This window comes from Melanotaenia boesemani, chromosome 6 (assembly GCF_017639745.1).
Source record: "Melanotaenia boesemani isolate fMelBoe1 chromosome 6, fMelBoe1.pri, whole genome shotgun sequence".
NCBI lineage: Eukaryota > Metazoa > Chordata > Actinopteri > Atheriniformes > Melanotaeniidae > Melanotaenia > Melanotaenia boesemani.
In genome coordinates this window covers 8,273,789-8,288,228 of record NC_055687.1, presented here as the reverse complement: position 1 = coordinate 8,288,228, position 14,440 = coordinate 8,273,789, and the positions used below count along the sequence as shown (strand labels likewise).

Genomic DNA, 14,440 nt, shown 5'->3' with positions numbered 1-14,440 from the left:
AAGTGAGATGGCATCAAAGGAGGAAATTATGCGATAAGAAATGGTTTCATTTGGATAAAAAACCCCAACTGCCTTGGAGTGTACAACGAAATCCCTGCAAAAGCAATTATTCCTAAAACAAATAACATTAAAAGGACAACATGTATATGTAATAAAAACTGCATAAAGACAACATTACAAGTTGCTTTCACACCACCTTGAATGGTCTTCCAGTGAAGCGTTCTGCTCTAAAGATTGTGACTGGTTTTGTTTTCTGCAGGCAAACAGTTCTTTTTTCTTTTTCTTTTTTTTTTTTTTTTATGTAGAAAACTGGTTTGCAACTGAATTTTAATCATCTAAATTTGGATAATACCCATCATTAGCTTGGCTGGATTATAATTAGACTGAAATGTGAACAAAAAGGATGCAGAGGGAAACCTACAATGATTCAGCTCATTACCCCATATGTAAAACACACTGCTTGGTTCCAGAGGGTAAAGCTGGGAAGATTTTATAAGGAAAGACCATCCAATGAGCTCACCCATTTGTACCTAGTTTAGATTTATACAGATGTGAATTTACCGTCAGGATTCACAGCCAGTACAAAACAAAAACCCCAACCATTATCCACCAAGCATCATATAGTGTATTTTCCACCTTTAGAATAACAATTTTATATCACAGTTATGCAACAATTTCTCAAATTATACTGCATGCTGTGTGTATTTTAGTGATGCAGCTGAACTAAGATGTATTGTTCTCCTTAAAAGCCATGTGAACCAACGGTACAAAGATCAGTGACTTATTAAAATCAGGTGGAGAAAATAAAATGTCTTAAAGTAACACTACATAACTTTAAAACCTTAAAACTCATGACAAATTTGCAGCAGCTGCCAGATAGTAGAATAAAAAAATAAAATGAACAAACCACCAAAATCTCTTGAACAATGTCTTTAAGACAGATCAAACTAAAGTGTACAGCAGCATGTTGGTAGGAAACCAAACACCTCATTTCAACAGTCAAACACAGTGGTGGAGGGAAGATAATTTGGGCTTGTTTTGCAACCACAGGTATTGAGTGAACTGAACCATGAAGTATTGTAGAGTCAAATGTGTGGCCATGTGTCTTACAGCAAAAGTTTGGCTGAAACTGGGTGCATGCAAAAGGTGCTGCAAAGATCCAATTGAAGTCCAGACCTCAGCCTAGCTGAAATAATGTGGTGGGGCTTTAAAAGAGCTGTGCAGAAACAAATGCTGCAAACCTCAATGACCCAAAGCAACACCAAAAAGTAGAGTGTATTAAAACTTCTCCACAATGACTGACATTTCATATTAAATACTTGCTTCTAAAAGTGGATCTACACGCTGCTGATTCATAGGTTAACTTTCTAAAAACACTTTCTGCATTATAGTTTAGTTTTACTAATTAACATTTGACACAATGTTATGTTTTTTGTGTTGTTATAAGACCCATTAAGGACCAGACCTTATTCATAAAACAGAATAAAGTCATAAAAGTTTTTCACGACTCATGACCGGGCCAGGCATTTGCATGCAGGATGAGCCACAGCTGTCTGCAATGAGCAGCACCCGTAACAATACCTAAAAGAAAACTAAAAATAGACTCTTGATGATAGATTTTTGTGTTCAGGCAACCAGCATCCCTTCCTTTTCAGAGAAAATAGTCATAATTCAATTAGAAACACATAAACATGTATTCGGGGTTTGAATGAACGCTCAAGACTACTGTTTCCCCGGTAACCTCTCCAGAACACACGCAGATATCTTTGAAAGAAAGAAAGAAAGAAAGAAAGAAAGAAAGAAAGAAAGAAAGAAAGAAAAGGTGAACTCTTAAAAATATACACATATATATATGGTTATTTTAGTGTTTGTGTTTTTACTGTGGATCACAGGCAAAAGTCTGTTTTTAAACTGCTTGCTCGGCTTGTATAGAAATGTTAGTTTTCATATTCTTTTAAGATTTTTGACAAGTATTAAACTGAGTTCATATCAGACACTATGTTTGAGTAGTTATGGGAATATAACAAGGTCAAAGGTTTAATTTCTTCTATCAAGATGATCTTAGAGCCGAAGCATTTTAGGATCATCTTAACAAATGCTGTGCTTTAACAGATGCTGATCCAGCTTGAGCTTAAACACTAAGATAAATATCCTAATAAGTGATCAGCAAGGAGTGAACCCCTCTATGCAGCAAAATAATTATAGCCATTTATTTATCAGAATCCTTATCAGGTTTATTGGCTAAGAATGCAAGAAAACACAGGTAATTATGTTCCATGTGCTGTTTTTTCTTCTTTATTATAAATATTATTTAATATGACTACATGACTTTTTAATATGCAGCTGTTTGATGTAAATATATGCTGCAATCCATGTCTTATGTTATGTTTCTGTCCCTGTATTGTGTTATCATATGTTGTCCATGTATATATTACAGTTTTTTCGTCCACCTGCCTGCAGAGCAAACGTAGAAATAAGCCATTGGTTCTAATCTTGGTTGAAATATGTCTGGTCCCTATTCTTAATTACCGTAAAAATATAAATATTTGTTAATCAATGCTATTTACAGACAGTACATAAGACACATAAGATTATATGCCATTATTGTTTATAGACAATACTCTACGCAGAAATAAAGTCTACTCGGAGGTTCCGGTGTCAGCCTTATGTCAACAAGTATAAGAGGACGAATTGTGGTGTTGTAAAAATTTGCACAGGACAGTGTTTGCAGACTCAGACCAGGCTGCAGTTCTTTCTAGCAGAGCACGGTCGCATGGCTTGTTTGAGAGATCGTTGTGAAGGGAAAGAAGCTGCTTCCATGTGTGCAGTGCTCTGTGGAGCCTGCCGCAGGGAAGGAGCAGAAGAAGATGGTGTCCAGGGTGTGAAGCGTCAGCACTAACTTTCCCTGCATGCTTCCTGGTTCTTGTTAAGTATAAGTCCTGGAGGAATGACAGGGGTGCCCTGAGGACTTCAATTCAGCTGTCCTAACTGTTTGTGTGGATACTTGCTGTAGAGGAAGGACCTTTTAAATAAATAAAATGAAAAGTTTGAGTCATCAGACTTTCATTTATGCAGGTTTGCTGTTGTGTTCTGTTTTTAAACAGATTATGTTAAGATATTTACGCAGTTCAATGTTTGACTCTGCTTTCCTTCTCCCGATAAAGAGCTTAAAACGAACTGATAAAATCCGGCCTCTTCTGCTGTTGAAGTGTCCTCATGTAATACAACTGTTCATTCACTTCTTTATGGACATAAGCATCGGATGAAAATGTAAATGCATCATCCCGCTGTTGCATCTGGCAGCTGCTTATTTTCTCTGGACCATTCACTTTCATGAAGACACCAGAGGATTTGTTCTGCTCGAGAGGGATTTAGCTCTGTCTATTGGTATTAAAAGTAAATCTGTCCTTGTGTTGCCTGTACATTATTACGTTTCACCTGTGAGACTCCCTATCATTTCCCTGCTAACGAGTGTGGAACGCCCAGAGGAGAACACTCATCCATTGCAATATTAACCCTGACCCAGATGATATCAGATTCAACCTTAGGATGAGGAAGCGGAGCAGTAACATTTGGCCTTTGGACCAACAAGGCAGTGTTGCAAAGATGAGATTACCAGATGACTTTCAGCAGGTCTAGCCTGACCTATTTATCTTGGTCCTGTAGTATGCACAGGGGACCTAAAGTGCTTAAATGATGGGAGATTAACCGTGACCCTTGCCTGTAAAAACCTCAGCTTGACCCTGTATTCTCTGGCTCCCAAAGGATTATTACTCACTGATAGCGGAATCCATTTAAACAAGGGAGTTTATATCCTGAAGCTGCTACTGTTTATATGTTTCTCTGCTGGCTTGGCCCTAAGGAGCTCAATGTTACTGTTTACTTGCAGAGAAAAATAATTGTAATGGATTTGTTTATATTTCTGGGAAGCCTGCTCTGCTTTGGTGGGGGATGTGACCACTTATGCTATATGTATTTCATGTCCTGTTAGTCAGCCAGACAGTGTCCATCAGCCAGAAAAGACTGAAGATATGATTATGGAGGTTTTATCGCCCTAGCCTGTGCCTCGTAATTATATTTTATATTCAAGCAGTCATCTGATTAATGAGATCCTGCATCTCTATAGATATTTATTTGTCACCATGTTAACCTTCTAAAACCTGAGGTCCCCATATTTGGGGACTTTGAGAACATTTTGGAGACCTCACCTGAACTGTCTGCCCTAAAACTGCCTTAATTTAGTTCTGCTTCACTTTATCAGCGATAATAGTCACATATTGTACTATAACGTGATAGAAGATTAGAGCTACAGCTGCATCATTCCAGAGAATCTTCTTTTTTTTTTTTAGGCAAGCCTGAAACTTTTTTCATTTGTGCTATGTGCCATTATAATTTATCTCTCATCTTTAAATCTCAACTGTCCCCTTTACTATGAATCCAAAAGTATCTTAATAGACTTTATGTCTGCAGAGATATTTCATTATGGGTATGAAATTTTCAACCAGAGCCCTGAATCAGAAATACAACACTTTTACAAACCAAGAAAGAATAAAGGAAAAAAAAATCACCTGATATGTTTTGTTGTTGTTTGATTGAGGTTGTATTATACACATTTTAGGACCTGATGAGGACCAGATGACTTTATTTCTCACTATGCCTTCATATGTTACATGAACACACGTCTACTAGGAAATGAACATGAAGGATCATGACTAATTGAGAAGACTTTTATATAAACTGTGATACTGATGGAGGGAGAAGAGAGCGGAAGAAGAGAGCGGAAGGGGGAAAAGTCCTCTCCTCCTTTTCTATTCGTTTCTCGTATTTATCTATTTTGTCTTTGTTTATTTTTAATGTGCTTCTCCTTTCCTGTTTTCACTTTCCAGCACATTTAGGAGGGAAGGATGAAAAGACTGTAAAGATGTTAATTATTCTAGTAATTTTGATATGTTGTCAAACTTAATAAAAATAGAAATAAATAAAAAAAATATATGAGATTACTGAACGCCAGAAAAAGTTCATTTCTTCAGATTCTGCTGCTGCATTATCTGCTATCTGGTCCAGCTCTTGGATCTGATGATGTTTAGTTCTGCAGCAGCCCTGCTGTTTTATGTTAGTATTTTTATTTTTACCTGTTTATTTGTTTACAAATTGATAAATTAATTAGGTTGTTGTTTGTTTGTTTGTTTGTTTTTCCAGGTGTCCAGATGGCCCTCGCCCAAACTCCATGCGACCATGTCAGCTTCTCTGCAAGAAAGACTGCATCATCACTCCATTCAGCGACTGGACAGAGTGTTCGGTTACTTGTGATGCAGGTATATTCAGAAATTCATGCTGGCAAAAAGAAATGTTGCTTCGCTTTCGCAGGAAGGACAAAAATATTTATAGGCAGGAATACTTAAATAGCAAAGGTAATCTTCTTTAACTCTGTTATAACTGTAAACACAGCAGCTAGTTTAAATTGGGAATATTGATCAGCTGCATGCTGAGCCTGATACGCCGGCTGTCAGACGAACACATTCAGTCACGCCTCGGTACAGGTGATTAACGAGACAGATTGACATGTAAGACCACTTTTTCGCTGATCTCTTCTACGGTTCCCAACGTGCCAACCCTTGACTACAAGTGTCATCGAGCTCATGGCGTTGTTGTTTTCATGTGGTGAAAAAAAAAACATTTTCAGCTGAAGGGTCACCTTTGTCATGTGGCCGCTGCCCAAGCTGTTGAGCGGCGAAAAACATTAAATTGATTTACGTCAGAAAATCATTACCGTCCACATTATGATGACCTCTCTGTGTGATGGGAAGGCATAAGTCTCTGAGTGTGTTGCATCAGCAGCTGTGCATTTTAATTTGATGCTGTTGATGTTTTCACCTTGTACAGAGAATTGCACGCTACCCATGTACAAAGGTTTAAAGGGGGGTTTAGGGTCATCCAGAGGCTTGTTTCATCTTAATGAACTACTCGAGGGCATCTCCACACATGTAAATACCATAAATTCAATCTGAGTCAACTTCAAGGTCTAATGGGAATTTTTTACATCACTGTTGACTTGATATTCACAGTGATCAGATGTACATGTCATCAACAATAACTGTCCTATTAGATTTGGCAGTGGCCGTCTCAGCAGAGCAGGCTAGCTTATCACTTTGACATTTTTCTCATCCTTTCCCATACAGGCTTCTAAAGTTAGTAATTGTTTCTGTCTGTTCAGCTGGTAACGCCATGAAGAAAAAGCAATCAAGGAAACGTCTTATCATCCAGATGCCTTCCAACGGAGGACAGGAATGCCCGGAGGTGCTTGAGGAGGAAAGGGACTGTGAGGTCCCCAAAACCTGTCCAGGTTTCAGGTAACAGTGCAGCACTAATCCCAGATTTCTACAATCAGATTTCAATTTCTGGCATGGCAAAAAAAAAAAAAAAAATTTAGCCTTACTAATCTCTTTCTCACTCTGATAACTTTTCTCTACAGCCCCAAAAAGCTTAAACATCTTACTGTAAGAATCCCAAAGCTATCTGGAACAGCCCAGTGTTTAGTCAGGCTGTCAGAACATCCAAATTCCAGTATAATTTCAGGCAAATATTTTCTCCACAACAGAGTGGTTATTTTTTTCTCAGACATAGCAAATTACCTCATTTGCACAGTATTGAACTAGGTCATTGGTATGCTTGTTTGTTGGTAATAGTAAATAAAGAAAGTATGAATTAATGCATAATCTTTTCTTGATGCATACAATTGTTCAAAATCCTTAAAAATAAACCAGTTTCAGAATTTTAGGAATTTATGATCTTACAATTTTATGAACTTTATTGTAAGAAACATTTTTCTTTAGTCTCCTGCAACATCTGTTATTATCCTTGTCTGAAACACTCTGTTTTATGTTCCCGCCTCTTTAAGGCAGTGTTGTTAAGACACTGAAAACCCCTAAAAACATAAAATATCCCCTTTAGGTATTTTAACAAAAGCAGGAAATGCAGCTGCAAAGTGTTTTTGTCAGTATGATATCCATTCCTGGAGATTTTGTAGGACATGGGAAACATTGTGTGTATATACAAATAAGAAATGAGGTAGTTCATAGTTCTGCAAATGATTTGTGATGTGCATTGTGTCATCTGATCCAGTTGGAGAAAAACAGTACATAGCAGCCCAACCCAATCAGTGACTGGTGTCCCAATCTTTAATTTCAAAGCCGTTTTATGTCTCCTTACTTTTATACCGTTTCTCTGTGGATTAGGCCTCTCTGTGTCTTCAGTCTGCTCATGTACTTCAAGCCACATTAGACGTCAGGGTTCTGCTGGAGCCTGGCAGCTGCTGCTTTACTACTACTTCTGTCTGGCAGCATGTTTGAATTGTTGCAATACTACAGAAAGAATTTAAATATTGATCAAACATATTTATGCTGTGCAAGAATGAATGCATATAATGTGGTATTTTATCACCCAAAATAAGTCATTTCTGTACGTGATTCAGTATGTGGAAATAACTTGGACCTGTTTCTGGTGCAGATGGGAGGTTGGTTGCAGCTTTTCATTGAATGTGAGCCACAAATTTATCTTGGAAGCTTTGCAGGTGCAGATTAAATGTAAAAGACATAATTAAAATCTTCATACTTAGACAAAAGCATGGATTAATTATTGAAAATACTCTATCTATAGTACTTTATTACATTGAGACTTTCTGACACAGGGCAGTACAAATGTTTATAAAATGTTTATATATATATATATATATATATATATATATATATATATATATATTAGCACTGACATGGCTGTACATACCTCATCTTTTCTAGGTGGAAAACCCACAAGTGGAGAAAGTGCCAATTAGTCCCATGGCTTCTCAGAAAAGACTCCCCTGGTGCACAAGAGACCTGTGGACCAGGACTTCAGACCAGAGGTGCTGAAACAAATCTTCCCACATCCTGTTTTCCTTTTTTTATATCTTCACTGAACCATTCCTAATGATCAGAAATTAGATCTTTGCTCATCTCGTTGCATCTGGAGCCCGGCCATGAGGCAGCTGACGGATGTGCCAAGGTTTACAGAAAAGGCCAATTTACTTAGAGAAGCATTAAATCCTCCTACTTACAAGATGTGGCAACACTGAGGATGACACTTCAGGGGGGCGTTTTTCTTCTTTTCAGGTTATTTTTGTTTTTTTTCTTTGAAATCGTGGAGAGTTTGGGGAGGAAATGTTTTCCCATCTCGTGGTGTGTCTCTTGAGACTTGTTTGACAGTCAGAGTTGTTTCACTACTGACTTTTTTTCGCCTCAGGCTTGAATCATGCAATATTAATCATATGTCTTGTGGAATTTGGTAGAAGTTTCTGCACTTTTCCAAAAACAAACGGCAGCCCAGTCCCATGTTCAGACAGGCTTCATGCATAAGTGGCAAATACTTTAAAGTATAAAGCTGTAACTTAGAGTACTGAGAGGCTTTCATAAAAATCCACTTTAAGGGGTCGCACAGAATGATCAGTTTCATTGTGTTCCACCTCCTATGGAAAGCTATTATTAGTGCTTATATTTCCTGCTTCTTTTTCGCTAGCTTGCATGAATAGAAGAAGAATCAGCTTATTCCAGAAAATGCTATAAGGTCCACTTCAGACTTTGGGATCCTGTGCGGCCTCTAAGAGATTTGATACCATGTGACAAGTGATGTCCAGACCACTCCCCCTGCCCTTGTCTTCACACCTCTGTCACTTCTAAACAGTAGAAATCATGTTGTCATTGACTCAGATCAAATGAGACACACTGTTCTCTCTGCTCCGTAGTTTCTGACAGGATGTTGTGTTGTTTACCTGCACAGAGGCTTTCCTTAGAGTGGGAAAAACACTGTAGTGGCTCCATTAAACACAGAGCAGAGAGCTTGGACCTCTTTTTCCCTCAAACACATACACACAACAAGAAATGACCTCACACACCATCAGGCAGAGGCTTTCCAAACCAATTGCAATGCCCATGGGGGTTAAAAAAAAATGGCTCGGAGATTGATTTCTCCATGAAAGTACAGCCCTGCAGAATGTCTGCGAAACAAGGAAATGAAATACTGCAGCAACATAAGTAATACCCTTTATTGAAAGAACAAAGAATATGATGATGCAGTTAAAGGCTAATTGACTTGAGGGCTTCGGACCAACTGAAGTAGAAATGAAATTGTGTCTGCTTCTTTCATGATTTATATTAAACCATGAAATCTGAATTGTACAGTTCAGATACGTGTTTTAATTTAAAGCAGATACATTATGGTCATTTTTCACATGTTGTTTCATTTTCCTGTTTTAATGAAAGGTCTCAAATACCAGAGGGACAAATTAACACAGCACCCTGGTGGTAACAGCTCTGTTTGTACTGATTTTCATTGGCAGTTTTATTCTCAATTACTTTCTTTTCAATCATCTGAAGTTCAACCACGGACAGTTTGGTACTGATCTCTCTTGTTCAGGCACCAGTAATTATCCAATGAACTGGTCCATGTAGGTGAAATAGCCCAGAGAAAACTGGTGGCCAGTAGCCTGCCTGTTGGATTCCTTAGCATGACAACTTGGAATAAATACTTAAAAAAAATAATTAATTTAAGTAATTTGGATTTAACTGGAATGAATTCAATATTAGTTCGACTTAAACTTGTTTACTTAATAAAGTTTTCTGTGACTCGTCAATTGAATGGAATTTAATTCAGTTAAATTGGTTTATTGGTTCTGCAATCAATAAGCAAAAAGAAATGGTTTTCAAATCATTTTCGAATGGGAAAAAATCAATGAAAACACAAGAAGTTGGATTTCTTTATCAAGAATTGAAGTAAAGTTTGTTTGCAGAACAGTAACTTGCTGATAAATATTTAGCTTTTATTTATTATATTATCAATTCGACAAAATTCTTGTTAGTATATTTAGGTAATTTCTTTGTTTAATAAATAGAACTATATAACTTGCTGACTAGAATTTTACTGGTGATGGTCAAGCAGAAAAATTAAACCGGGAGCCAACAATGAAGTGATTCTAACTTCGACTGCAGCATTAATTACGGTATGTGTAGAGGAAAAGAAGGGGCATCAGACCATTTTAAACTTTGCTCCGGCTGTGACGTCTGAGCCTTTTTTATCATTTTTTAATTGTCATGGAGACAACAAGACGGAGCTCTTAAGTCTCTTAAAACAAAAGCATAAAGTACAAATGTTTAATAAAGTATGAGCACCTCAAAGTGTCATCTGCAGTATTGTCAGTATTTGTGTACACAGCAAGTGTCTTGCTCAGAACTTAATACATTTTTTTATTTTTCCTACTGTTTAGAACAGCCTTGTTATTTCCAGCTATCACCTTGTTAAAACATTAAGTTGTCACCATTTTAATACATTAAAACAATGAACCATGATTGCCATGGTTAATATTCTAATGGTTTTAGTCCCCCCCCCCCCCAACTTCTTCTTACTCTTCCAGCTGTGTCCTGTCGCCAGCTGGACGGGACATTGGCCGACATCAACGAGTGCCTGAAATTCACCAAGGCCATGCCCACCATCACTCAGCGCTGTCAGCTCCCCTGCCAGGACGACTGCCAGCTGACCAACTGGTCCAAGTTCTCGTCCTGCACAGCTGACTGCGTGGGGGTCCGCACCAGAAAGAGGGCATTGATTGGTGAGGATGGAGGGAGATAGCTCTAACAATGCACTGTTGTGAACACTTACCAAAATAAGCTTATTTGCTCTGCAGAAGTTAGTTTTGCTGAGGTACCACACACTTTGATGGGCAGTGTTGGTGGGTTTAAGAGGGCTAAAGTGCTAACGTGAAGGGCAGGGCCATAAATCTATTCAGATAGTTCTGTCCACCTAAGTGTTCCAGTGGGATTATAGCAACAAATCTGAATGAACTCCCCAGCCTTTGTCATCCATCAGTGTTACCAGACAGTTTTCCTGTGCATCACGGTCATAAAAGCAATATGACAACAGTGGTGCAGTGCATTATGGCACCTCAGGAGATTACCGGAGCAGGGAAAGTCCACTTTAAGCTTTAAATGAGTGGATATGGAAGGTTTTTATTTGTTGCTGGTGTGAAAGAGCAGAAAGGTCACAGCCTGTGTAATTTAGAATTAAAGTTCTTTTGAGTATTAATGCACAATAAAGATGTGTTTTTATCAAGAATCCTGCAGCTACGTTTGGGAAAAGGTTTTCAGCTGCAAACGGACAACAGGCAGTTTTTTCTGTCTTATAATGGAGCATGTTAAAGCATATAATAGTCTTTGCTTTTTTTGAGATTTGCAAATTTCACAGACAAATTACAGTTTGCTGCTGGGACACAATTAAACAGCAGCTCTGATTCAGACCCAGAAAAACCTTGGCAAACTTAGAGAAATTATTTTTAGGAATTAAATAAATTATATTAAAAAACGGCAGGTTATATATATTTAAAAAATTCCTCCAAGCATCTCCTCATTTGCATGTGAAACAGCTCCTAATGACCACCTGAGAAAAAAAGAAGTTTCTCTGCACATTGATCTGGTAAAATCACTTTTACTGAAACTGCTTGACGCAGTTAAAGACAGTCAATCTATTATCATGTCTTCCAAACTGCAGAAACAGATTTTTTCTCTTTAATTAAACCATCAAAATCAACATTCACAGTAAAACTCGTCCATTTTAGCCTAAACCAGATCCACTGATGTCAGTACAGATAAAGATCCCCCTTTCTGAAAATGATTTTGCTCATCTCGCTCCATCTTCACTCTTCAGGGAGAAGCAAGAAGAAAGACAAGTGCAAGAACACACAGATGTACCCTCTGAGTGAGACGCAGTACTGCCCCTGCGACAAGTACAATGCCCAGCCAGTGGGGAAGTGGTCGGACTGCATCCTGCCTGAGGATGGCAGAGCGGAGAGCGTCACGGGAATGAAGGTCAAAGGAGACATCAAGGAGTGTGGACAGGGCTATCGCTACCAGGCCATGGCATGCTACGACCAGGACAACAGGCTGGTGGAGACCTCACGCTGCAACAGTCATGGTGAGTTGATTTTTATCCATATTAAACCGTTTTTTCAGCATTTTGCCTGAAATCTTTATTTTCTTTGATTAGAAGGTTGATTTTAAATATTCTGCTTCTAAAAATGTGCACACCAGATTCTGCATCTTCATAGTGTACCTTTTATAATGTTTTCTCCTGAACACCAAACAGAAAATCCTGGATAAAGACAGAACAATCTCAGCTTGACATGTTTGCGTGCTCTGAACTCCATCAGTAAAAATAGGCTCTCTTGCTTCTGTGTTATCTCTGAAAATTGTTGTGTTTGAACTGACCTCCCAAGGAACACTTTGCAGTGTAACTCCCCCCTTGGATAAACTCATTTCCTGGCTAAAGTAACTCAGCATGTTTCGGACTCACCCGCTGAAGTACTAGCAGCTGACAGCACTTGAGCTTCTCATTGCTCTTCTTCCATGCCAACCGAGTGCAAAGCCAGCGGAAATTTCCTTCAATTTTCACCAGAGTCAATTACTTCTTTCCATGCACACATCCAGAAGGGGAAGAAGACTTTCTATGAGGATCTTTTTTATAAAGACATGGCTAGAGTACAAACCAGAAACCAGAGTTTTGGATTAGTTTTGTGGGGCAACCAATGATACAGAAGCTAATCAGCATTATGGTAGTAGGTTAGACCGTTTTAGTTTTAAGAGTTTATGTTCTACCTTTGCAGTTTTCTGAATTTAATTCTCCCAAAAAAGACGTGAAGGTTTCCATTTGTTGCTCTTGTGGTAGAACCGCAGTGGTTTGGATTCATCAGCACTCAGTAGACAAATCCAGCGGCAATTTGTGTGTTGCACCATCTTGCATCGCAGCTATTAAAGAGGTGTTCTAATTATCTCGTCTCTGCTGACATGGACAGCGACATTCACAGTTGCTGATAAGGGTGTATTATCTGGAGAACTCAATATTTTTTAATATTAGTTAGTCATCAGTGCATTAATGTAAACTCATCGCTTCATCAGACAGAAACTGCTTTGAATAAACAATCCACACTGGAATATAAAACTCAAATCTCATTATAATAAGTCATCAGAAGTTGGTAAAGAAATTGTTTTACATTTTTGCAAAAGCTGTTAATTTTCCATTTAGTCAGATATTTGACATAGTTTTGCTATAAATAGTTTAGGCTGCAGAACACCGTGTACATGTTCTGTTTGTGATACTGTCCGAATGATTTATATTTTCATGTCACAACGTTGCCCTGATGAAGAAAAATAATGTTTCATTTCATAATATCTCCCAAATTAGTCATTTGGTGCAGAGTCATTGGCAAAAACCACAGGAACTGAGCAATAAGACCTGCAATAAGACCTGCAATTTACTTGGTATACAGCCACTCCCCTCTAAGGGACCTAGCTTGGGGGTCTTGGAAAAAAAAAAGGAAAAAAAATAAATAACAAATTTTGGCTAATAACTACACATTATGACCAGTGTGGAAATTAAACAAATATATTGAACCAACAACCTCCCTGTATATTAGCTTTAAACCAATAAAAATGTGATATAATGGAGGATTTTCAAAAATCCATCATTTATTACTTACTCTGCATGTATCACGCAGCTGCAGCCGTGGATTAGCATGTAGCTAGCAACAGAATAGATATATTTTTAGATCCATCCACTTCAACAAGTGCCTACAAATCCCCTCGCAGGTCAGACAGAAGAGAAACTGTTGGAATTATCTAGTAATGGGACATTGAAAGTCTGATTTCAGCAGGTTAATCATGAATGCTTTTGGCTATGCCTCTCTCACAAACTCACTGCTGAGGCCAAGCAAATATTGCTTCCCTTTCCTGCCACTTACGTCTCCGAGCCATCATTTTCCACTTTGACTGCAATGAAAAAGAAATAGAGGGCTCGTTTACAAGTGGAGGATAATCTGAGAGTTTGTCACCCATCACTCCCAGAACAGATAAAACAGGCTCATCCCTCTCACTAAGTCAATGTGTTATTGGTTGAGTGATCAGTTACTGATCCAATAATTTGCAAAACAAGCCAGTAATTTACAAGAAGTGTGATCATGCCAAAATCTTAAAGTTGAATGACTTTGGTAAGCATCACAATGTTTTTTTTTTCCTTTTTTTTCAACTGGTTTCAATTTGACTTTGCCAGTCCTAATACTGCAACATCTGTTACATGAAAATGCAGTGAGATCCAATTTTATTTTTAAGAAAAAATATCCTGTTTATAATAGTTCCTATTAACTAGCAGGTCAAATGGCAGTAAATGTGTTTTGATTGTCGTTAGGATTATGATAGGGGTCTGTGGCACAAAAGTTAATCAATGTATGTGTATAGAGAGGTAAATAATGACTAAATAGGGAGCTGGTGTGGTGCTTAGAAACAAAAAACAGGTGGAATAATTACAGGAGCTAAACTACCTGAAATAACCAAGGAACAGACTTTAACCAATAAAAAGAAAAATGAAG

General features: G+C 38.0%; 1 protein-coding gene across 7 annotated transcripts in view; it reads left to right on the top strand.

Annotated features, from left to right (window-relative positions):
- The window catches only part of LOC121642399 (thrombospondin type-1 domain-containing protein 7A), a 212,574-nt gene that overhangs the window by 130,156 nt on the left and 67,978 nt on the right, over nt 1–14,440 (top strand). For all 7 annotated transcript variants that reach the window (XM_041989126.1, XM_041989125.1, XM_041989127.1 and 4 more), the window contains 5 exons: nt 5,200–5,315; nt 6,215–6,350; nt 7,797–7,900; nt 10,442–10,636; nt 11,728–11,994. In XM_041989126.1, coding sequence (XP_041845060.1) covers nt 5,200–5,315; nt 6,215–6,350; nt 7,797–7,900; nt 10,442–10,636; nt 11,728–11,994 — 818 coding nt within the window. The remainder of the gene's footprint in view (nt 1–5,199; nt 5,316–6,214; nt 6,351–7,796; nt 7,901–10,441; nt 10,637–11,727; nt 11,995–14,440) is intronic.